Raw genomic sequence first — 26,375 nt, forward strand, 5'->3', positions numbered from 1 at the left:
CAGGTATTACCAGCTATTGTGAAGTTGTTTTCCTCAAATGATAGAGCCATTCGAGTTGCACTTCTGCAACACATAGATCAATTTGGAGAGTCATTGTCCTCTCAGATTGTTGATGAGCAAGTATGTTTCCAAGATCAATGTCCATTTTATCTCAAAGAAAGTTTTGATTTTTTTTCTAATGGAAAGGAATTTTCTAAACAGTATGTATATGCTAATTAATTGTGGTTGTACTTAATAGGTTTTCCCTCATGTTGCTAATGGTTTTGCTGATACCTCTGCACTCCTACGTGAATTGACATTGAAGTCTATGCTAGTTTTGGCGCCAAAGGTGTGGACAGAAGTTATCCTTCATCCCCTTTAACTTTGTTTTGGTATCTTTGGAAGTTGGGTCTACTAAGTTCTTACATAAAATATGGTATTCTTGTATGCTAAAATTTCATGTGTTGTTATTCCTCATAGTGTGCATTATTGTTTACTTCAGATTATTTTTGTTTGTAGCTAATATTTTGGTTTAGATATAAAAACATTCCCCTAATGACTCATATTTCATTCAGGATAATCTTTTTCTTATGGTTAGCAAACTAGAGTATACCTTTTGTAGGCACAGCATGACATGTTGCTGATGTTGATTGACACCTCATCTAATCTACTACCTATAGGCATCATCTAGATCTGCATAATCTTAATGAAAAACTATTAAACTGGTTTTTAGAAAAAACATAATGGAAACAATAGTAGCTTTATTAGATAAACTCATTAGCATTTGAAAATCTAGTGCCTTCATTTCAACATTTGCTCATCTTGAACATATTTGTCAAAATCGGTATCGCGTTGTGATTGAATGGATATATATATATATATATGTGGAATCTACCACCCAGCGGCCCCATACGGTTGACCCCATGACCATATGTGAGGAGGTATAAATCAGGAAGCTATAGTTAGCCAATACAGATAGGTCTTTTTTTCCTCAGTTTTATTGAGATTCGAACCCTTGCCCTATTAAATATAGTGGTCATATCAGATCAGTAGGATCAATGAGATTGGAATCTTTAAGAACAAAAAAAAAGATACTTCCATATATGAGATGACAAATTATATTTCATGATAATAAAAAGATTCATTATGTTTTATCAAATATCATATAATTAACAACATATATTATAAATAAACACCAACAATAACAACCAAGCATTTTCCCACTAGGTGGGGTCGGCTGTATGAATCCTTTTACGCCATTGAGCTCTATCTCCTATTATATCATCATCTATATTTAAATAAATTTTATCTTGTTTTATTGTTGCTAACCAAGTCTTTTTTGGTCTTTCTCTTCCTCGTTTGATATGTATGTTTATCATAGTCTCACATCGTCTAACTGGAACATTTATTGGTCGTCTAGTACATGTCCGTACCATCTTAAACGTATCTCTCTGAGTTTTTCCTCAATAGATGCAACTCCAACTTTCTCTCTAATGCTCTCATTTCTTATTTTATCCATCCTAGTATGCCCACACATCCACCTTAACATCCTCATCTCTGCAACTCTCATCTTCTACTCATGTGCTCGAGTCATAGCCCAACATTCAGCTCCATATAATATAGCAGGTCTAACTGCGGTTTTATAGAACTTACCTTTAAGTTTAAGAGGTACTTTACGGTCACATAAAACACTCGACGCTCCCCTCCATTTCACACATCCTGCTTGTATTTTATGTAAGACATCTCTCTCAATCCCTCCATCATTTTGTAAAAATGATCCTAAATATTTAAATCTGTCGGTTCCGGGCAACTCGTCCTTTCCGATCTTAACAATTGTTTCATTACTTCTAATATTGCTAAACTTAAATTCCATATATTCTATCTTTAATCTACTAAGCTTAAAACCTTTCCCTTCTAGTATTTCCCTCCAAGATTTTAGTTTAGTATTTACTCCTTCACGTGTTTCATCTACCAAAATAATATCATCTGCAAACAATATGCACCACGGTACTGTATTTTGAATGTGCGCAGTGAGTTCGTCCATAATTAATGTAAAAAGATAGGGACTTAAAGCTGATCCTTGATGTAACCCTATCTTTATTGGAAATACTTCAGTTACTCCGCCTGAAGTCTTTACTCTAGTCGTTACATCCTTATACATATCCTTAATTAGTTTAATATATGTTATCCTAACACCTCTCTTTTCTAAAATTCTCCATATAATTTCTCTTGGGACTCCATCATAAGCTTTTTCTAAGTCAATGAATACCATGTGTAGATTTTGTTTTTGCTCCCGATATTTTTCAATTAATTGTCTAAGAAGATGTATAGCTTCTATTGTCGACCTTTTCTGTCACTGTGGTCTCCTTCCTTAATCTTTTTTCTATTAATTTTTCCCAAAGTTTCATAGTATGACTCATTAGTTTAATACCCTTATAGTTTGTACAATTTTGTATGTCTCCCTTTTTCTTATATAAGGGAACTAGAGTATTTATCCTCCATTGATCAGACATTTTTTTCGTTTTCAATATCATGTTAAATAATTTTGTAAGTCATTCAATACCTTGTTTCCCTAAACACTTCCATACCTCTATCGGAATATCATCTGGTCCAACGGCTTTTCTATTGTGCATCTCATTTAAAGTTTGTTTTACTTCTGAAGTTTGAATTCTATGATAAAAATTAAAATTTCTATGCTACCTACTTAAATTACCTAAGTTAAGTTGGTCACCTAAACCTTCATTAAAAAGTTGATGAAAATACTTCTTCTACCGCTCTTTTATTTCTCCATCATTTACTAATACCCTATTACATTCATCTTTAATACATTTTATTTGGCTAAGATCTTTTGTTTTCTTTTTTCTCACTTTAGCTATTCTATAAATGTCTCTTTCCCCTTCTTTTGTATCCAATTTTTGATATAACCGTTCAAAAGTTTCATTTTTTTGCTTCACTCATTAGTTTCTTAGCTTCTTTCTTAGCTATTGTATATTTTTTTAAGTTTTCCTCGTTCTTACAAATATATAATTCCTTATAAGCTACTCGTTTTTCCTTCACTTTCTCTTGTACTTTCTCATTCCACCACCAAGAATCTTTACTTAGTGGTGCATGCCCCTTTGACTCACCTGAGTACACTCTTAGCTACTATTTTCAACTTTGATATCATCTTATCCCATGTTGTATTAGAGTCATCGTATATTTCACCTAATGCTTGTACTTCTACCTTCTCCTTAAATATATTTTGCTTCTCATCCTTTAACTTCCACCACTTAATTCTAGGAATTGTGTATATTTTCTTTATATTGATATTATGTTTGAGGCGTATATCCAACACTACTATCCTATGTTGGGTAGTTAAGCTCTCTCCATGGATGACTTTGCAATCTTTACAAATCTTTCTATCCTTCTTCTTAACCATAAGAAAGTCAATTTGCGATTTATTATTCCCACTTTTGAATGTGACTAAGTGTTCTTCTCTTTTCTTAAAAAACGTATTAGCTAATATAAGGTCATATACTATTGCAAAATTTAATATAGTTTTCCCTTCCTCATTCCTCGTTCCAAACCCATAATTCCCATGCACTCTCTTATATTCCTCATTTTTCACTCCGACATGTCCATTTAGATCACCTCCTATTAAAATCATTTCATATGGTGGAATATTTTGTAATATTTCATCTAAGTCCTCCCAAAACTTTGATTTGGTAGTTTTATCTAATCCTATTTGTGGTGCATATACGCTAATTGTGTTCATAGTTTCTTTCGCCACTATTATCTTAAGGGCTATAATTCTATCCCCTTTTCTAACTACTCCTACAACTTCATCCTTTAACAAACTATCTACAATAATATCCACTCCATTTCTTGCTTTACTCTTTCCAGTGTACCATAACTTAAAACCCGAGTTCTCTATCATCTTTGCCTTCTCGCCTGCCCATTTTGTCTCTTGTACACACAAAATACTAATTCTTCTCCTAATCATCATATCTACTACCTCCATTGATTTACCAGTGAGAGTTCCTATGTTCCATGTTTCAAATCTTAGATTATTAGGTTTCCTATCATATTTGTTCTTATCCAACCTATTGTGTGAGAACTCTTGCCTATTTAACACTACACCCAAGTTCTCATGGAGATGTAGCGGTCCTTGCGAACCCTGTAACGTGAACTCTTGCATATTTAGCACTACACCCGAGTTCTGGAGATGTAGCGGTCCTTGCCGAGACGTTACAGTCGGACCCTGCAACACGTTCCTTCCGAGGAACAACCTAGCATTAGCACAATAGTTTAATGGATTCATTCATTGAATATTTGCCATAGTTTGACGCTGGCTGGCAACCTAACGCAACCCTTCTCCTTTATCCAGGCTTGGGACCGGCCATGACCGATCGTCATGCGCAGAGTTTATAAATAATAAACATAGAATTAATTTAGAAAAATTAGTAATACACAGTATAATATCACAATATTGCTAGTCATATTATTATCATTATCAGGCTTTGCCAATACTTTTTCAACTTGGGTGATCAATATTAGTGTCATTCGATCTTGACAACTATGCTCTTAAAATTAGAGTCAAGATAATCAAACTAAAGTATAAATGTAGAAAGTCAATACGAATATCATCAATGCAACCTACTCTATAGTTTGCATAATTGATATCTGAATCAACTAATCAAAATATCTAGTGGCAGTCTATCTGACAGCGAGCATTGATATGATCTGAATTGGTAGTAAAAATTCAAAAATAATAACAATGTAACTTCTTCAATGTATAAGAAAAAAAATGAAAGTTTAAAAACATAAAACCCGAAACATTATGCTTCATTAAATGTTAAGAATGCTTTAGTGATATAAGAAGTTAAGAAACATAAATATCACATTTCACCTAATCAAAGAAAATACAACTTCTTCCTAAATTCTGACCAAAAATTGGTTTTTGATAGATAAATAGAATTTTAATGGTTTCTCATTAAACTTCATCTTATTTGCCTTTGTCATTTTTCAAAGATATTAAAATCCTATCTCCCTTTTTTATGTCATTACTTAATGGAAATTTCATATGAAATTAAACACGTTATCACTTGCAGCAATTGATAGGCTTATTAAATTTTGGTTTATAATATGATTATTATTAAACAGAAATTCTTTGAGAATATTCATATATAATTGTCAAAAAAATATTTAATTATTTATATTACAAAATGTTGTTATTATATTATTTTTCATACAATTAATAATTTGATTAATGGCATAAGATTTTTTTCTAATTATATTAAACTAGAAGATACAATGATTAGACATTATTAATGACCAAAATGCTACACTAATATTAATTAGTTTAGAGTATTTATCTAATAGTTAATCTAGTTATATTTATTATTATAAAGATGCTAAATTATAAATTATAAATTATAAATTATAAAATGAAAGAATAATTTCCAATTTGTTAATGAATAAGCATAAAGTTATATTGGGTGTTAGGAGTATTGTATCAAACTATTATTTAAAAATTAAACTATCAGTTCATAATATAATCATATTTGTGCATCAGAATAATAGTGAAGTTATCTAATTATATTAAACTAGATTAAAATATAATTATTAAATTTATTATTAATTGTTAGATTTTCTTATTAAGAATTGGGGGTATCAAGTTGTCACCTATTAAGCAATTTATAATTACTAGAGAGCTAATTTATAGATGTAAACATACTACTAATTTATTAAAGCCTACACCTGAATTTTAGTTTACTGGCTTGACCAACCCCACCTGCCAACAGTGGTGCATGCATGTTAGGAAGAGGAAGGCTTAGGTGTGTCTTCCCTCTTTCATCATTTATCATTCTCCAAAGCTTACAAGCTCCAGTCCAACTGTAAGGTCAGTATATGACCCTTGAAAGCCCGCTACTCAGAGAAGTCTTCTCTGCCTTGCTTGTCCTTCACCTAACCTCATTGCTTCTACCTTCTCTGCCCCTTTTTCTATTGATTTTTTTTTTTATTTCTGTTGATTCCTACCTATTCTTGCTAATTTTGTATGTTGCCTTGGTCTTTACTTCAAATTCTCTTGGTAATATGTGAGTTTTTGTAAGGTCTCAACAAATTGAATCAGATTTTACCAATCGTGATCCAACTCAGCCAATTTGTAATAGATTTTCAAAATATATCTAGCCTGCTCATCAAGCTGAATGTGGTTGTCGAACTACCAACAGTTGCAAAGAAAATACAATTAATGTAACCTTGTAATTAGTAGAAAATAGAAATTCTAACAATAACACTAATGATAAAGTGATGACTAACTCTAACATATGCATTACAGTGTAACCAAAATGTAACCTATCTATGTGAGTGCATGATCAACAAAACAAAACAAAAATTCAGTCTCGCAGACATAAGTGCATGACTGTCTTGCCACAATGAACTTATATATGCCACAATGATAAAATATTGAGTGATAGTAGATCACAAATTAGGTTTTCTCCCAATGCTACCTTATAGTGTCAGCTCTCTTTCAACAAGGGTATGACTGGATGCTCAACAGTCTGAAAGTTGTAAAAGATTTTGCCCTAACCTCAAATCTGAGAATGGCCAAGGATCCTACGTCCAATCACAATACTCCCATTGAAATTGAATCACCCAATACCTGCTAGCATTCATCATTAACCAAATAAATACACAACCATTCACCCCCAAGGTCCAATCCTAAATCAACCTTGATTGCCCGAGCTCAACATTGTTGCTCCTTTGGTAATAGAAGCTCATATAAATCCAGTCAAACAATTAATAATTTTTATTTCAAGCATATGATAGTCAACTGGGTTTGTCCTAACTAGTAACTGAATACTTTGCCCCAACTTGTAACTGAATACTTTGTCCCAACTATTGGGTTGGCTATATGAATCTTGTCCCTCCATTCAACTTTATGCATGAAGCTAGTTTTTTATAATTATTTATTATTATGATTATTATTTTCTGTCATTTAGACCATATTAAACTCTAGATAATAACATAATGACAGGGTTGAAGTTGTAAGCTAAAGGAAAACCAATTATCTTTTTTGCTTCACGTTACTCGTGTTCATTTATAAAGACTTGGAAGTGAGGGACTGGAGAGGCCATAAGAAAAATTAATGAACTCAAGGAATATATGATTAAGATACTAGCCGACCAAAAAACAAGGAGCCTGCAGACCCCTGGTTAATGGAAGTAATAATAATAGAAAGCGAGAAATTAGAACTTATTGATGAACTTAACTTATTAGTTATTTCTTGTAAAAATTGAGAAATACAAAAATTTACATGACTGCTTACAGTGGTGTTGAGATGGTTGGCTAGGGGAGCCTGAAGGAGGGCTGTGTTTAGGTAGTCTGTCTTACTAAGTTTCTGAAGTATGGCTAAAGGTTGGAGATGATCTGACTATGAAACAAACAAACAAAAAAAAATTGAAAACAATAGTGATATTGCCCGATTTATTTGTCTAGTTATTGCGTGCAGTACTTCATCAAGCACCAGAAGTTGAATCATGTTATTCTTCTGATGGATGCACATATGGTTCTGGATTGACGTTTCTATTGCACGTGCTCAGTTTTTCATTTATACTCCGCCAAAAAAATTAATTTACAAAATTTCAGGTTATAAGAAATTGGACCCTTTCTTTTATTGCAGTTCACTTCATAAATTATGATGGTTTGATTTTTTATATTGATAAAATTTTCTGAACAACAGATCATTTCATGTTGTCCTATCAGTTTGACAGTTTGATTGTCCCTGACCTATAAATCATTAATCTGATTGCAGTTGTCTCAGCGTACAATGTCAGGATCTTTGTTGAAGTATCTATCCAAATTACAGGTATGTTTAAGTTAAAGGAATCTTTGAATGTCTTTAGGATCTAGAATTATATTTTCTCTCACATGTAGCATCATGGCAAATGGAGTTTAGCTGAAGATTTTTTTGCTTGATAATCTGAATTAACTACATGGATTATATTGTTGGCAGGTGGATGAAGAACCTGCTATTCGAACAAATACTACAATCCTTCTGGGAAATATTGCTAGCTACCTAAATGATGCGGTTTGTCTTAATTTCATTTTGTTTTCTTTTAACCTGTTCTCCTTTAGTTGTTAAGTCTGCATCAAAATGTGTCACATTCTGTTTAAATGAAAATGACTTTAGAGAGTTTTAGAATCCATTATGCTTATTAAATTTACATACCAACGAGTATGTGCAATATCTTGTGCTTATAGGTTCATTAACAATGGATACTAAAAGTGCCATGCCTCATGCAGACAAGAAAGAGAGTGCTAATTAATGCATTTACTGTTCGTGCTTTGAGGGATACTTTTTCTCCAGCTCGTGCTGCAGGCATGTGAACTTTTACAGAGGTTTATGTCTGTATCTTAGTACCTTTCTGTCTTAGTTATTCTAGAATTTATTGTTTTTTTAACTAGATTATTGCATTATTTAACCCTGAAGATGGATGCACTTGCAATTGTCCATATGCAATCTTATACTTGCTTGTATGTGACAGGAATCATGGCTTTGAGTGCAACTGTTTCATACTATGACATGACAGAGATTGCTACACGAATACTTCCTAATTTGGTTGTCCTAACAATTGATCCAGATGGGTGAGCGCATTAGCACTTTTTTGTGCAGATTTCCATGCTTTTTTGCAAACTGCATGGACTCAGTTTGTTTGTTCATTAGTGTCTTTGGGTACTACCTCTAGTTATGATCATTATATATTTTGGTTATCAAAGTTTCTCAAAGAACGATAACCTGAGATAGTGAAAAGGGAAATGGTGTAAAATAGTCTAATATGTGAGTGTATTGGTCTGAGATTTAAGTTTAAAATTTGTATCTGCCAAACCTGAAGCATGACATATATAACCAATTCATGTCTTCCAATTGCAGAGACCTTAACCACTAATATGATCCATCATTATACTTGTCATGCTCGATAAATCATTATGGGTGTAATATTCATAAATGCTACTTAGGACTGTTCAAAGATGGATTCATATGATTTTGTGTTTTGATACAAGGTTACTACAACTAGTATTAGTATTGTTAGAAATATAAATGTATGAAATTAATTATTTTCTTAATAACTGGACAGATGGAGCCTAGAGAAACTAACCTAGGAGAGTACTCCCTACTTCCTAAAGAGAGCCTCCAAGTTGATTTTTTTCCCAAACAAGGCTACCTCCTTCACTGAATAGACGAAAATCCCTTCATCTTCTTCGTCCTCTTCCACTTCCTCCTTCCTGCTCTAGTGCTCTTGCTGCTGGTGTCTTTGCCACTTGTCTCCCTCTGCTCTCTCATCTCCAACCGCTCTAACTCCATCTGTCCGGTCTCAGTTTCCGTCTCCATCTACAACTCTGAGCCAACCGCCCAGAGATCCTCCACTGGCAGCAATGAGACCGATGATGGTGTGACAAGGAGCGATAGAGCAAGAGGGAGGAAGAAGAAGAAGAGCGGCAGTTGCGGGAAGGAAGAGGAAGAAGAGGAGGATTTTTCATTCGTTAAGTGGGGGAGGGAATCTTGTTTTGGAAAAAAAAAACAACCTGGGACCTCTTTAGTAATTTTACTGGTTAGTAGGGAATATGCCTCAGTTTGGCCCAATTATTGATATGCTTACTGTTTTTTCCCATCTTCTACATACAGGAAAAACCATTAATACAACAATGTTCACCAACTGCTGAATCTACATGAAAGCAAAATAGTTAATACAGAAAAAACTTGCTGTTTTTTCTTTACTTTAATTGTTTTGTTTGCTTCAGTGAGGCGAGGACAAAGGCATTTGAAGCTATTGATCAGTTTATGCTTATTGCAAAGCAACATCATGAAAAGGTGTGTTGGTGGGAAAAACTCTTAAAATTGAGTTTTTTGGTTCTCATGAATGTGTTGCTAATGCTAAGTGGCCTTTTCTTCCATTTAAATGTTTTTAACTTACTCGAAGTCACAATATACCTAGTTGGTTCAATTAATGCATGATGTGGTTGATCAAGTTTTACAGTCAAAATAACATTAATGGTGAGCACTAAATGATAGATAAATTTCTGTCTTTCTTACTTGCACCTTGCACGAACATCCTTTTTTAGTAAATTTTCAACAAGATATGTACAAATAACATCTAGCTTAGGTTTGTACGTGTTAATGATTATCTATTTGTCACAGGCAGAGTCTTGGTACATGGATCTATTTTCCATGTGCATGGGGTTTCTATTACACCGGGGAGGATCATGGCATGGATTGTTTTCACTATTTGCATCCTATTTCTTTTTGAAGTTGCACCTTTCATTGCATGTACATTATTATAAAAGGATTTTTTATGCATCAACAGGCATGATGAGAGTTAATGTTTTAAGCAATAAGTTGGTCCTTTGTATCGATGTTAAACTTCAGCTTTATTCTGTCTTTTCTTTTATGTAGCTTGTCACTGGAGAAACAAATGAGAGTGGACTTTCTGGAATACCTTCAGCGAGCGGCAATTCTAGTTTACTGGGGTGAGTTACTGGTCCTAGATTATTCTCTGAAATCATGACTGTTTTCTTGTCTATTTATAAAATAAAGAGATTGTTTTCTTGAACAAGATGTGCTATAAGGTTAAACATTTTTCACAGACTTGAGGTATTTGGGAGTCGCCTTTTGATTGAAATAGATCTTTCTCATTTTGTTATACTACCATACAACACAAATAAACTGGAGAAGCGTCTTATTAGTATGTAATCTGTCTAATGATCATGCAGTGCCAATGTGGCGCAAAGCAAGCTTATGACTATTCTTATCCTCATTCCCATTTTTACTTGCACCATAAGCGATTTCTATTATCAGGAGGCATGCATAAGTAACATGGGTACCAGCATGTGATGTTTATTATATCAATCATATATTCTCTTCTGGTATGCAAGTATTCTTCTACCAAGACAATTATTTCGAACAAACTTATGCAGGTGGGCTATGAGTTCCTTAGCATCAAAAGGAAAAGCCTCTGAACATGGTTCCCTTGCATTGGCAAATGCCAGTACAACACCGGTTCTGGTAACTTCAAATAGTAGCTCTGGTATGTTTCAGTTATCTATTTTACCTTGGTTCTATAATTGCTTAACCCTTGTTTTTTTAATATCTTAGTTTTGTTGGAAATAATTAGTGGATCTTCCATTCAAACTGAAAAACTGATCCAAACCAAAAAGCTATTTTTGGTTGGTTTGATTCTCTACCAAGTATTTTTCTTTGAGTTCTGATTAATTGAAGCATTTTAAAGTTTTGTTTTGGTTTCAGTTAGGTTATTGGAAAACCGTCATTCATCATGGAGTTATAATTTAAACAACTCAAGGTTTCTAAACTTTATTGTGAAAATGACACGATATGTTAATTTGATACTTATTATTTGGAATAAATTTTTTGGCTCATAAACATTTGTAATTTCATATTAAAATTCAAAAAAACACAATGTTTAATTGCAAATTTGGTTCAACTGAACTAAACCAAGACTTTTGGTTCAGTTGCAATTGAGTCGACATGCTAGTTCAGTTTGGTTCTTCAATGTTAGAAAAATTAACAAAAGAAAATCTTAGGGTGCGTTTGGTTTGCACCGTTTTCATTTTCATTTTCTGGAAAACGCGCGTTTTCTAGAAAACAGAAAACGACTTTTTGTCATTCTCTGTTTTTCTAGAAAACGATAGCCAATTTTTTAGAAAACGCGCGCGGAAAACACAAACCAAACACCATTTTCTAGAAAATGCGCGTTTTCCAGAAAATGAAAATGGAAAACGCGCGTACCAAACGCCCCCTTAGTTTGATTCAACTGGTTTGATTTGAACCAAATAGAAATCCCTAAGTACTTGTGTTATCCTAATTGCTATTATTATGGTAAAAAATGTTTTAATAACTTGAGGAACAAACAATGCCATTTTTTTTTTTTATAAGAAAAATATCATATCATAGATTAAGAGTACGAAAAATGGTCTATAGTGGATACTTATGTCTGACATTACATCAGATCATAGAACACCTCTAAAGACCTGCATATATACTCACACTCCTGAAAATCCTCTCAATATTCAATTGTTCATCCTCAAAAATACATTTATTTCTCTAGTCCCGAAGTCTTCTTATTATCTCCTGCATTAGAAAAATCTCTTCCAACAGTGTCCCAAGATTGCTTAAAAAACCAAGACCCATAGCCATCTGAATTGGGGCATGCTGATCTCCTATGTCAAAGAGCGCCTCCTTTGTCTCCTCAGCTGTGGGAAACTGGATTAGCTGGTCATGCTGCGCCTTTTGAATAACCACCTCACCAAACTGCAAGCAAGATGTTGGGAATTCAGTCCTACCCATCCGTGTGTCAAGTCGGTTTTGAAAATAATTAGTAAATACTCCAACAACCTCTCCAAATGATTCAGTAAGATTGCCATCCTCCCTCTCCACTGCTGTGATTTCATTGCATTTGTTATTCCTTTTTACAAGCGCATGAAAAAAAAAGAGGAGTTACGATCTGTTTGAAATATCCTAGCTTGGCACGTTGCAGGCAGAAATTGTGTTCAGCAGCATTTAAACGAAATGCAGCCTGTTGAATTTCTTTGTAATTGACATCCATAGTGCCACAGGATAGTCCAGCTTCTTGGGCCTCCTCCAATCTCAGTCGTGCAACTGCTGCTCATGCTGAAATGTGGTGAAAATGCACAAAGTTCTCAAATCTGATTTCAGAAGTTTCAGAACTGCACAATTATGTACTGCATTGTTCCTTGGCCAATTTGTTGCTTGTAGGCTGTCCACTTGGTTTTAACCAGCTCTGAGAAGGTGCTATGCTTGGCCCACATATTAAAAAAACTTGAAAGGCTTAAGAATTTGAACGTCGCTGTTCAGAATGGAGACGGTGCATGCCAAATGATCTGATAGACAAGCCGGAGGTGTGAAGCTAGCAAAATTCTATAACTCAGCCTCCATCCAACGCTTATTCACTAAAGTTCGATCAAGTTTATTGCACATGTGACCATTGGAGATATGGGTTGAAGTCCTCTAACCAATGCTTTCCTAATCATTGCTTATTTCATGATTTTTTGACGAAGAAGATTATTGGTAGAGGACATGAGTCTGGAGGTCTTTACATTCTTGATACATCGCTCCCAAATTCTTTTGCTTGCTCAAGTGTCACTTCTCCATTCGAGGATCATTGTAGGTTGGGACATCCATCTCTATCTTTGCTCAAAAAGCTTTGTCCACCATATGACAAGGTGTCTTCATTAGATTGTGATTCGTGTTAGTTTGCAAAACATCACTATCTTAGTTCGAGTCCTAGAGTAAGTAAGCGTGCTACTACCCTTTTTGAATTAGTTCATTCCGATATTTGGGGCCCTTGTCCTATTTTATCTAAATCTAGTTTTAGGTATTTTGTTACTTTTATCGATGATTATTCTCGTGTAACTTTGTTATATTTAATAAAAAATCGTTCTGAGTTATTTTCTCTATTTTGTGCTTTTTGTGCTGAGATTAAAACTCAGTTCAATACATCCATCCGTACTTTGCGAAGTGATAATACTAAGGAGTATTTGTCCAGTTTATTCCAGTCGTATATGAGTTTGAATGACATGTTTCATGAAACCTCTTGTGTTGACACTCTATCCCAAAATGGTGTAGCTGAATGTAAAAATAGACATCTTCTTGAAACTGCACAGACCCTTTTATTTCAAATGAATGTTCCCAAACTTTTTTGGGCTGATGCAGTTTCTATAACATGTTTTCTCATTGACCGTATATCATACTCTTGTTTTTCATGGTGAGATCCCTTACAACATCCTTTTTCCCAATAAGTCGTTTCCTATTAATCTTAGGATATTTGGTAGTGCTTGCTTTGTTCGGGATGTTCGTCCACATGTCACTAAATTAGATCCCAAGTCTTTGAAATGTATCTTCCTTGGTTATTCTCATCTTCAGAAAGGTTTTAAGTGTTATTGCCCCAGTATTAACAAATATCTTATCTCAATTGATGTTACCTTCTTGGAAGGCACACTTTATTTCCCATCCTCACCTATTCCGACTCATCAAAGGGAGGATGATGATTTATTGGTGTAGTATATCACATCCTCCACACTTGTTCCAGAATCGGCTCCTGTCAAACCTCCTATTATTCAAAACTACTCCAGGCGTCACCCTCTAGATTCATATCCTGCACCTACTACTTCGTCATCAGATCCAGTCCCGAGCGATGATCTTCCTATTGCATTACGTAAAGGTAAACAACAGTGTTCTTATCCTACTTCTTTTGCTTCTTATAACGGCTTGTCTTCTTCCTCTTGTTCTTTTATTACTTCACTTGATTCTATCTCTATTCCTAAGATTGTACATGAGGTCATATCTCATCTTGGTTGAAAAGAAGCAATGATAGAGGAGATGAATGCTTTAGATAACAATGACACTTGGGACTTGGTTGATTTACCTTTAGGGAAACAAGCTATTGGATGCAAATGGGTATTTACAGTTAAAGTTAATCCGGATGGGTCAGGTGCCAATTAAAAGTTCGTCTTGTCGCTAAAAGCTATGCTCAGATCTAGGGGTGGATTATTCTAATACTTTTTCTCCTGTTGCAAAGTTGACATTTGTTCGATTATTTATTTCGATGGTCGCTACTTATCATTGGTCTTTACATCAACTTGATATCTAGAATGTTTTTCTTCATGGTGATCTTCAGGAGATGTATATGGAGCAACCTCCTGGTTTCTTGCTCAGGGGAGTCAGGGCAAGTTTGTCGTATTCAAAAATCTTTATATGTTTTGAAACAAAGTTCTCATGCTTGGCTTGGAAAATTTAGTAAGATTGTTGAAAAAATTGATATGAAGAAAAGCAAGTCTGATCATTCTGTGTTCTACAAGCAGTCAGGAACTAGTATCATTCTATTTGTTGTATATGTAGATGATATTGTTATCACTGGAAGTGATACTACTGGAATCTCATCTCTTAAATCTTTCATTCATACTCAGTTTCATATAAACGATTTGCGAGTGCTAAAGTATTTCTTGGGAGTTGAAGTTATGAGTAAAAAAGGTATATTTCTATCTCTCTTCGACTTATTAACTAAGACGGGAAAATTAGGGGCGAAGTCTTATAGTACTCCAATGACTCAGAACATGCATCTCACAGGAGATGGAACTATTTAAACATCCTGAGAGATATCGAAGATTGGTTGGGAAGTTGAATTACCTTATCGTAATTTGTCCAAATATTGCATATTGAGTCAGCGTTATCAGTCAGTTTATGTCATCTCCAGCCATTCATCATTGGGTAGCATTAGAGAGATATTGAAGGTTAGTTGGGAAGTTGAATTACCTTAGTGTAACTCATCCAGATATTGCATATTCAGTCAGTATTGTTAGTCAGTTTATGTCATCTCCAACCATTCATCATTGGACAACATTAGAGCAAATTTTGTGTTACTTGAAGGGATCACCCGGAAGGGGTATTGTATATAAAAAATCATGGTCGCACTCATATTGAATGTTTTTCAGATGTAGATTGGGAAGGTTCTAAAATGGATAGAAGATCTACTTCAGGTTATTGTATCTTTGTTGGAGGAAATTTAGTTTCATGGAAGAGCAAGAAACAAAACATTGTGTCACGATCTAGTGCAGAGTCATAATACAGGACTATGACACAGTTTGTGTAAGACAATATGGATATATCAACTCTACACTGAAGGACTTAAAATTTCAGTACCAACTGTTGGAGCAATCCCGATGGTCTGTGCGACCATGTGTTTTGGTGTTTAGACAGAGACAATATGGATATATCAACTCTACACTGAAGGACTTAAAATTTCAGTATCAACTGTTGGAGTAATCCCGATGGTCTGTGCGACCATGTGTTTTGGTATTTGGACAAAGGGTTTAAGTTAGGATTACCCTCGTTATTTGTTATGTGTATGTGAGTGTGCAGGTTTGCAGGATACACATATGACTCAGCTTGATGGCTTCGGGTCCGGTGAAGGATGAAGCATCCAAGGGACCGTGGACAAGGCAACAAGGACAAGGGCCGAGGGAAGTGACTTCGAGGCATACGCGAAGGATGACATTGGGGACGAGCCGCGGGCTTGAATGCATCCGAGGGATGAGAGCCAAAGGAAGTAGGCTTGAAGGCAAGAGGTCAAAGCTGCAAAGAAGAGTCAAGTGAGTCGTGAGGGTCCGAGTGCGAGAGAAATGTACTCGGGAGGGAAACCCTAAGTTTAGGGTTGTACCAGTCGATTGGTACTGGACCAGTCGACTGGTGGTGAGCACAGAGAGCTTCTGTGCCCGAACGGCCAAGCACCAGTCGACTGGTGCAAGGACCAGTCGACTGGTAAAGAGCCGTTGGAGTGTCGTTAGATGGATGAAGAAGAATCCAAGACGGATGAAGAAGAGGTCTTGGAGGTCAACTTAGTGAGCGTCTCCACCGAAGTCAAGTCAAAGGACCATATCATTTGCTTCGGATGCAATGACAAGGGATACTACAAGAGTAGGTGTCCAATGGGTAAGAAAGAGGTATCTCCTAAACTCAAATCAATTCCTTTAGAATCTAATTTGAGTTGTAGGGAGAAGAAGCACTTAATGTGCTTCACGTGTGATGAGCGGGGTCACTACCACACCAAATGCCCAAGGAAGAGAGAACTCAAGAAGTTGGAGCATCTAAAGAATGGGAGAAGAAGAAGAGGAGCTCAAATCAAGGGGGAGCTTCAAGGGTGAGGGAGGTATACCCTAATTTGAAGTGTAATTCAAATTTAAATTCTTATAATCTCATGCATGCTAGGAATAATTCTTATTATTTACCCATGCAAAATTTTGATTTTAGATATCATGATAGGAATAGGGTTAATATAGATCAAAACCCTAGGAAACCCGTGCATGATAAACCTAGAAATGGTAGACCTAAGGAGAACCAAAGCATTAATTCCTAGAAGGGGAGACATATGCCTAGGAAGGGTAGGTCTAGGAATGTCCATGGTGGACATGTTGACTCTAGGTTTAGGAACCTAGAAAGGGAAAATCAAGCTTTGAAGGCAAACCTTGATAAGTTAGAGAAAACCCTAGAAAGATTCAATGTTGGATATAAGGATTTAGATATGGTGTTGGGTAGCCAAAGACCCAACAACAATAGATCGGGTTTGGGATACTGATCTAATGTCTCCAAGGCTAAGGGAAAGTCATATGCTAGGGTTACATATGATTATAGCAAGGAGAAACCAATAAATGGCAAGGGAAAGTCATTTAAAAGTAAGGAGAAGTTAACCAAGGACAAGGTGTCCAAGGTTAAGAAGGTTAGGTTTGTAGGTCAAGTGTCACCGGAGATGCACCGATATGGCCTAGCAATTGTGAATGAGTCACCTAGGGAGGTGACTAAGGTTAAGAGCTTTAGGAGGAGCTCAAAGAGTCAATTTGAGACCCATGGCAAATGGATCTCAAGTGGGTCTTACTTAGGATTCTAGATGGGTTATGGAATGTGTCAAAATGTTTAGAGACGGATTTGAGTCTCAACCTTAGGGATTTGGCACACATGGTTTATGTGTCATGCAAGAAATATGACATTTGGGGTCATATAACATGATAATTGGTTTTAGATATATAGATGTCATATAAACCAATGCTAGGGATGCATTATGGGTTGGTATGGGCAAATACATCAAGAGGAAGCTAAAATTAGGACTTTAGGTCAAGGTTCAATTGAACTGTTAGAATAAGTAAAAGGGTATTTTAGTCTTTTAGTGTATATCTTCTTTTCTATATAAAGGCCTAACTCGTGGGGTTATAATACGAGATTTTAGGTTTTACTTTGAACATGGTATCAAAGCCAAAACCCTAATTTTTTTTTCTCTTCCCCGCGCCGAATTTCTGTTCTCTCGCGCGCCGCCTCCTTCCCCGCGCCGAATTCCTCGTTCCCCCCTTTTGAGAGACGATCGCCCTCGACACCGAACCCGCGTGGAGGTCGATCCTGGCCCCTTCTCCTTCGGTTTCCTTCAAGATCCGGGTTCTTCAATCCTCCAGAACGGCCTTTCCCGTCGCGTCCTCCTCTGGATTGGATTTGCCGCCGCCTCTGACTCCGACTCCACCTCCGCCTCTGTTGCTGCCCTCGTTGGTGGAGTTAGCCGCGTTGAGGAGGACGAGGAGAACATCGACCCGGCCCTCGGGCGCGCCTGCGCTGTTGACCACGCCCTCTTCTCAGGTATGGCTATTCTGAATACCTCTGGTGGCCGAGTCGCTGAGGATCCCTTAGCCAGCGACGTGGTCTTCCTCCACGTCACTGCTACCGTCGCTGCGATCTTGATCTCCTTCCGCCTCTTTGCGATCGTGATCTTGAGTTTCCTCTGCGCGCTCGTTATTGTGCTCACGACTCAGCTATTAGGTGACATTCCATGCGTGGTTCCTCGGCCTGGCGTCCTGCAGCCTCCTGCTTCCCAAGTGCCTGCAGCCTCCTGCTTCCTAAGTGCCGGCACACCTGCAGCCTCCTGCTTCCCAAGTGTCTACAGCCTCCTGCTTCCTAAGTGCCGGCACACCGGCTGGAATCCAACTCCAGCTGATTTCCTCTGTGCCAGCAAACCTAACAGCACTCTTTATATCCGCATATCTGCTCCAAATTAGCTACTAATATCAGTTTCTGTTTCTCCTCACTTCGTATATTCCAACAGCCGGGTTCACAGTTCTATTCATGGCTACATCTAGTGTCCCAAAACCAGATACCTCAATCTTTACTAACCATATCACTGCACCTCTCTCTTCCGAGCAGTTGGATGGTAAAAATTATATCTCTTGTGCATCTCACATTGAGCTTTGGCTTGTTGACAGGGTTATGAGACACATCTCACTCAAACTGAAGAAGATGTTCAAGACGTCGATCGTCCTCTGTGGAAGAAGGTCGACGCTCAGTTATGTTGTATTATCCGAGCCACCATCCATCTGTTGGGACCGAAAAATAGCTAGAGGAGGGGTGAATAGCTCGTCGAGTGCTCGTTGCTCGGCGTTGCTTGTTTCTTCAAAGATGCACAGCGGAAAATACAGAAACAAACCACACAACGCTAACAAGGTTGGTTTACTTGGTATCCACCTCACAAGAGGTGACTAGTCCAAAGATCCACACCTACACACACACCCTCCACTAATAAAACTCTCCTTTATGGTAACTACCAAGGGCGGAGAAGCCCTACAAGACTCAATACAAGAAGAAAGGGAAAGGTAATGAAATACAAGCTTACAAGCTTACAATGAGAGCAAAAACCCTAACCCTAGTTTCTTCTTCTTGCTTTAATCCGCCTCTTGACTTGGAAGAACCTCCAAGAGCCTTCAAGAACTGGCGATCTTGAGCTTGAGAAGAGCTGTGAAGGCGGTGAAGATCTGAAATGAATCGGTGAAGATATGCCGATGGAAATGAACGCCTAAATCGACGCAACGGTCGAATCCCGATCGATTGGAATGCTCCCGATCGATCGGAGGCTTTGGATCGATCCATCCAGGGCGCCTCGTGCTCTGGAAACGCTGGATCGATCCACGGATCGATCGGCTATTCGCGAAGCGAAGTCCTCAATCGATCCACCGATCGATTGGGACGAAATCGATCGCGATCCAGAGCGGTTCTGTTCGCGAGGACTCACCGGATCGATCGGCCGATCGATCAGATCTTCTGGATCGATCCACCGATCGATCGAGGTATCGGCTGATCAATCCAAATCTGCTGGATCGATCACGGATCGATCCAGATCTTGGTTTTGCCCAAACCAAGTCCAAGCCCCAAACCAACATCTAGTCAACCACGACTTGTTGGTACATAAGACCTAGCATCCGGTCACCCTCGACCGGCTAGGACTCTCTCACCAAGTCCAGTCATCCTTGACCCACTTGGACTTTCTCTTCTTGCCAGTATCCGGCCATCCCAAGACCTACTTGACTTTTCTTCCTCACGTGCAGTATCCGTCGATCCTTCGACTACTTGGATTCTCACGGATGTCAGTCAACCTCGACCTCTCGGTTTCTCTGCTGGCCACTCACGGGACTTTCCCAATTGCCTAGCTTCACTCACTGGGTCTTTCACCGGCTTCACTCACGATTTTCCTCCGCCACTCAGGGACTTCCCATTGCTGGCCACTGGACTTTCACGGCTTCACTCACCAATCCTGCCTAGCTTCACCACTAGGACTTCCTTCTTGCCTAACATCCAGTTAGACTTCCACCAGTATCCGGTCAACCTTGACCTACTTGCCTCTTTTTCATCAACCCGATCGGACCACGATCGGAGGAATCGCACTGACAATCTCCCCAAACTGCAGCATGCGTTGTCAAACATGAAACTCAAACCAAGACTCGAGCTTGGTCAACCAGTCGACCTTGACCGAGGGATGTGCACCAACAATCTCCCTTTTGATGTTTGACAATACACATTTAAGTTAGGCTAATCCCATCGCACCTCCTTCTTTAGGTAATGAAGACATAAGTTAAACCTTCTCTCCTCCCAAGAGGGCAACTCCCTCTAGGTAATGAAGCCTAACTTAAACCCTTCATTCTCCCCTATTGGCACACAAACCATGCCTCATTTTTGGACACACATCAACAAATTTACTTGTTGAAAACTCTCCCCGAAGAGTTGCTCATCGTTGTTCACAACTTCACTTGTTGTGATCAACACGATAATGAAGATCCCATACCCCATTATCCTTAACCCTACATACTCCCCGATGTAGGCAAATGCCCGTCCTTGAGCATTATCCACTGAAACCACTTGAACAATGAGGATATCCACTCCCGTTTAAAGTTCAAACGCTCAACTTCGAAGCGTGTTCTTATGAAGGTTAACCACCTTCGAGTTCATGAAAATAATTTTCATGTCTTTAAAGAGTCCTCCCCCTAAATACATGGTGGTAACTTCCGTCATTGCAATGACTTGGAATCCCCAAAACTTTAGGAAACCCAATTTTAGAAGTTTTGAGGTTCAAATATTCAAAATTTGAAACAAACCTCAACCTAAACTTCAACTTAGCCTTCCTTAACCAATCCATCCTTGTTTTCCACAAAAACACCATTTTATGTATACAAATGTATTTTGCGGGGTTTGGAATGGTTACCTAGACTAAAATAGGTTGAAATGCCGAAAATAAGCTTTTCGGCCAAAATCAGCATCTTGATCGATTGGGTTGGGTTCCAATCGATTGAACCTCTGAATCGATCCTCGATCGATTCGGTCTTCTTGAATCGATTGGCTGATCGATCTGAGCTTCGCACAAAATCTTCTCGATCGATCACGATCGATTGAGACTCAATCGATCCAGCGATCGATTGGAGTCTGAAATCTGAAATTGATTTCTGCAACCAATTTAAAATTCTACAAAATTCCAAAAATCGTATAAATTTGTGTAGACATTATTTAGGGTATAATTTATCATGGAAAAATAGTTTTTTATGAAAATACATCATATTTTCAAAGATTGACACAAACTTGAGAACTTGCAAAAACTTTAGTGTTTTCTTCAAGTTTGTGTCTAACTATTCAATGGTGATTACTATCAAAAAATAGCCTTCTCCAAGGTTTTCCAAAATTATTTTAAAAAAAAATCATTTTCAAAACCAATATCCCACCATGTTCCTTGGGCTTAATGCACATGACTTGTACATTAGCTTTCCCAATGATGGGAAAACACATAACTATGTGTTTTGATGAACTTAAAACTCAAAGAAATGCACTAAATCAACATGTTGAGTTTTGTTCATCATCCTAACATCTCATTTGTATCTATTGTGGACAAAACACATACAAGTCATCTTATAGGTCTTTGTGAGATGTAAAATTTGGTTTTGCCCTATTCTAGGGATCATGCATATCTATCTAGGCATTTTAGAGATATTAGACATCCACCTAGGATGTCACTTGTTAATAAGTGTTGTTAAATGCCATTTGTCCTTAAATTTAGGAATTAAAACATAATGCATACATCAAAAGGAAATAATTTTCAAAAGAAAATATCCTATAACTACATGATGTATGAATGTCATGACATGGTATTTTTGAATTTTTCATAATAAAACATGAATGCAAAAATAGACATGATGTCATGGCATATGATGGGCAAACAATCATGGCAAGGTTTAGCATAAATAAAATATACCTAGATTTCCTTTTTAAGTATCCTTAACCACTTAGCTAACTCAAAATATACCACTTGTTTTAACTTAAAACGTTAAACCTAGATTGCCCTAAATTCTTCAAAGAAATGCCAAAACCTAAATTGGCATTTCTATTTCTCTTGATTTGTTTATGCCACTTAAAAATTAAGCATATCCTCAAATGTTTGCATTTTCCATTTTTCCTCAAGAGTAATCACATAAATCAAGGTCCGGATTGCCTTAAATTTTTAAGAGAATACCAAAATCTCAACTTGGTATTTCTCTAGGTTTTCCCAATTTATGTCATTTTAAGATAAAATCAATTTTTCCACCATTAGGCACATTTTACTCTTTCAAAGAGTAAATAATAATTCTATTTCATTTTCAAAGGTTAACAAAAACCTTGAAAATGCTCCTTGAGTGTCAATTTCCTCTAAGTTGGGTTAACTACCCTTCTAATCGGAGTTGACACTCTCTAACCCATCTATGGGGTAGAGAAGATGCTCCTAGGAACCCAACACCTATTTGTGCTCCTTGGATCCTTTAGGTATTCACTAGGGATAACTTCCCTAGATACCTTCCTAGTGACCTTGTTGGGCTTCTTAGAAGCCTTGGTCACATTTTCTAGGTCAACTCTAGGGATAGCCTCCCTTGTGACCTTATTAGTGACTTTCTTAGATTTCTTAGAAGTCTTAGTCACTTTGGTTGCAAAGATACTTCTAGGGATATCTTCCCTTGTATCCTTGACTTGACCTCTAGACTTAGGGTTTGTTCCATAACTATATGGAACCCTATGATAACTAGGCACATCATTTTTTGCTTTGGTTTTGTATCCCAAACCTCTATGGTCATTTGATGGCTTTTGTACCCCTAAACCTAGGTTATGCTCATTTTGCCCTAATAGGATATTTTCCAATCTTTTTAGGGTCTTTTCTAATTTATCAAGTCTTGACCTCAAGACTTGATTTTCCCTCACTAAGTCCTTAGTATTTGATTTTTCATTTGATCCATGAGCATTTTTCTTGGGCATGATCTATTATCCTTAGTGTTTTCGCCCAATGTATCTACCTTCCTAACCTTAGGTTGGGTAGTCTTGGCATGTAGGGCATACTTTTCCTTAATGCCCTCATGCTTCTATTCTTATGGTAAATTGCATTAAAATGATAAAAATTAGAACTATCATGCTTTTACCATAATGTAAAGGGTAGCTCGATAAATGTTACCTTCTTCTTTACCTTGGGCTCCCCTTGACTAGTGCCTCCTTGAGCCTTGACCATTTCTTCCCCTTGGGCATTGACTTGGTAATGCCCTTTTTGTTGACACACATGATGTGCTCCTTGCTCTTCTTTGTCCGGGGTGGTCTCCTTGGGCTTCTCCTTGCCCTTTTGTGTCACTTCACTTCTTCTTGGCCAAGTTGGGACACTTGTTCTTATAGTGCCCACTTTCCTACACTCAAAACATATTATATGATTTTATTTTAATTGAAACATTTATACCTTCTTGTGTAGGGATGACACTTGCTCCTCCATTTGATATTTCTTGAATTTTGGAGGTGGCACCATCTTCTTCTTCTTCACTGACCCGGATGTGGAGGCCTCTTCTTGCTCCGGGTTCATTGATCTACACTCCCCTCGATCCTAGAGGTGGAGGCTTCATCATCTTGTACGACAAGGGGTATGCTCCCTCCTTGTTCTCTTCATTGCACTCCTTGAAGATGAAGCTTCTTCTTGGACTTCTTCTTGGGAGGTGAGCGTCTCTCAACCTCCGAGTCCTCCTCTTGGTCTTGCTCAGAGTCACCCTCTGGATTCTTCTTGCTCTTGTATAGTGGAGGGATCTTTTCATGAAGCTTGGCCAATTTACTCCATAATTCCTTCGTCTTCAAATTCTCCAATTTTGCAAAGGATGGTGCTTGGCAATAAATTGACCAAAAGCTTGGTCACTGTCGTTGGCCTCGCACCTTTGGACTTGCTCTTGGCTCCACTTGCTCCTCTTGAGAACTTTGCCCTTTGAGTTTGTTGGAGTCTTGAAGCCTTTCATAAGAGCAAACCATTGCTCTATCTCCATCATAAGAAAATTTTCGATTCTTGATTTCCAAGAATCGAAACTCGTGGAAGTGTATGGTGGAGTCACCCTCGTGTCGAATCCGAGCCCATCTCGCCATCGTAGAAGTTGAGCTTTTGAATTTCTTTGACTTTGTGAATTTTCAACTTCTTCACCCTCTAGCTCTTCTTGTTATGCTTGACCCTTCGGCGATGATTCCGGTGAACAGTGACCTCGCTACCACTTGTTGGGACGAAAAGTAGCTAGAGGGGTGAATAGCTCGTCGCGTGCTCGTTGCTCGGCGTTGCTTGTTTCTTGAGATGACGTGCAACGGAACAAACCACACAACGCTAACAAGGTTGGTTTACTTGGTATCCACCTCACAAGAGGTGACTAGTCGGATCCACACACACACACACCTTCCACTAATAAAACTCTCCTTTATGGTAACTACGAAGGCGGAGAAGCCCTACAAGACTCAATACAAGAAAGGAAAGGTAATGAAATCTAAAGGAGCTTACAATGAGGCAAAACCCTAACCCTAGTTTCTTCTTCTTGCTTTAATCCGCCTCTTGACTTGGAAGAACCTCCAAGAGTCAAGAACTGGCGATCTTGAGCTTGAGAAGAGCTGTGAAGAAGCGGTGAAGATCTGAAATGAATCGGTGAAGATATGCCGAAGGAAATGAACGCTGCGGCATCGACGCTAACGGTCGAATCTCGATCGATTGGAATGCTCCCGATCGATCGGGAGGCTTTGGATGATCGATCGGGATGCGGCTGCTTCGCGCGAAAAGCGCTGGATCGATCCGGATCGATCCGGCGCTATCGCCAGCAACGGCGTCCCAATCGATCGCGATCGATTGGGACCTCTGAATCGATCCACTGATCGAGCGGTTCTGTTCGCGAGGACTCACCGGATCGATCGGCCGATCGATCCGGATCTTCTGGATCGATCCAGATGATCGGTCTCTGGATCGATCCGGAGGATCGATCCAGTTGTGATCTCATCTAGCATGTGTATCAACCGGATCGATTCAATCTTCTTGGATCAATCGGTGATCGATCCAGCTTGGTTTTGCCCAAACCAAGTCCAAAGCCCTCTAAACCAACATCTGATCGACGGCGTTGGTACATAAGACTAACATCCGGTCACCTTGACCGGTAGGACTCTCTCCCAGTGTCTGGTTAATCCCTTTGACCCACTTGGACTTTTCTCTTCTTGCCAAGTATCAATCAATCCTAAGACCTACTTGGACTTTTCTTCCTCGTGCAGTGTCGATCCTTTGACTGCTTGGATTCTCACGGATGTCGGTCGACCTTGACCCTCTGGTTTCTCTGCCCGCTCACGGGACTTTCCCGATTGGCTTCACTGGGTCTTTCACTGGCCGCTCACGGATTTTCCTCTGCTAGCTCATGGGACTTCCCATTGCAGGCTTGCACTGGGACTTTCACGGCTCACTTTTTCCGCCTGGGACTTCCTTTGCTGCTTCACTCAGGACTTCCTTCTTGCCTAACGTCCCGGTTAGGACTTCGATCAGTATCCGTCGACCTTGACCTGCCTCTTTTACATCGACTGATCGGACCACGATCGGAGAATGCGGACAATCTCCCAAATGCTGCTGCGTTGTCGAACATGAAACTCGAGCCAAGACTCGAGCTTGGTCGACCGGTCGACCTTGACACGAGGATATGCCGACACCGTCCGTCTCTTAGGAATGTCTTGGTACTCCAAAACACAGTAAAATTTGTTTGGACCTGACTCAACAACTCTTCTGAACACTTCCGGCGACTCTATCAGTGCAGAAGATCTCGCTGACCGTCCTCCCAATCAATTAATGATTGATATCGACTTATCGGGTTCGGTTTAGCCTTCTTTGTGACTTTAATGAACTGCTCCCAGCTGCGGCCGATTCTGTTGAAGAGCTTGAAAATCGGAAGAAATTTTTATGTCTTTGGCTTTATATGGTCTGCCCACAGATTATTCTCTTGTCTGCGGATCTGGCCCCTCAGAAGCTACCATGGAAAATACCGGCGACTCTTCTCCGTGTCCACAAAGTCTTGACGATGTCTCCTTCTATTCCTGCCGACTCGTTAGCTTTGGTCTCTCGAAAGGACCTCCACCTCGTGAGGGTTGCAAGGACGTCCTTGGTGTGATCATTGTCACCGGCCGGGACACACGATTGATAAATCTTGGAGTCTCTATGGTCGTCCTCCTCGCGCTGCTCAGATTATTCGGAGTTCTG

At 38.4% G+C, this 26,375-nt stretch overlaps 1 protein-coding gene across 2 annotated transcripts in view; it reads left to right on the forward strand.

The window, feature by feature from the left end:
• LOC122031175 (probable inactive serine/threonine-protein kinase scy1) overlaps positions 1 to 26,375 on the forward strand; it is a 58,175-nt gene that overhangs the window by 24,010 nt on the left and 7,790 nt on the right. For both annotated transcript variants that reach the window (XM_042590311.1, XM_042590312.1), the window contains exons 11-19: positions 4 to 120; positions 239 to 328; positions 7,775 to 7,828; positions 7,976 to 8,050; positions 8,266 to 8,341; positions 8,508 to 8,607; positions 9,763 to 9,832; positions 10,415 to 10,488; positions 10,936 to 11,045. In XM_042590311.1, coding sequence (XP_042446245.1) covers positions 4 to 120; positions 239 to 328; positions 7,775 to 7,828; positions 7,976 to 8,050; positions 8,266 to 8,341; positions 8,508 to 8,607; positions 9,763 to 9,832; positions 10,415 to 10,488; positions 10,936 to 11,045 — 766 coding nt within the window. The remainder of the gene's footprint in view (positions 1 to 3; positions 121 to 238; positions 329 to 7,774; positions 7,829 to 7,975; positions 8,051 to 8,265; positions 8,342 to 8,507; positions 8,608 to 9,762; positions 9,833 to 10,414; positions 10,489 to 10,935; positions 11,046 to 26,375) is intronic.

The sequence above is a fragment of the Zingiber officinale genome, chromosome 11A, assembly GCF_018446385.1.
Source record: "Zingiber officinale cultivar Zhangliang chromosome 11A, Zo_v1.1, whole genome shotgun sequence".
Lineage (NCBI taxonomy): Eukaryota > Viridiplantae > Streptophyta > Magnoliopsida > Zingiberales > Zingiberaceae > Zingiber > Zingiber officinale.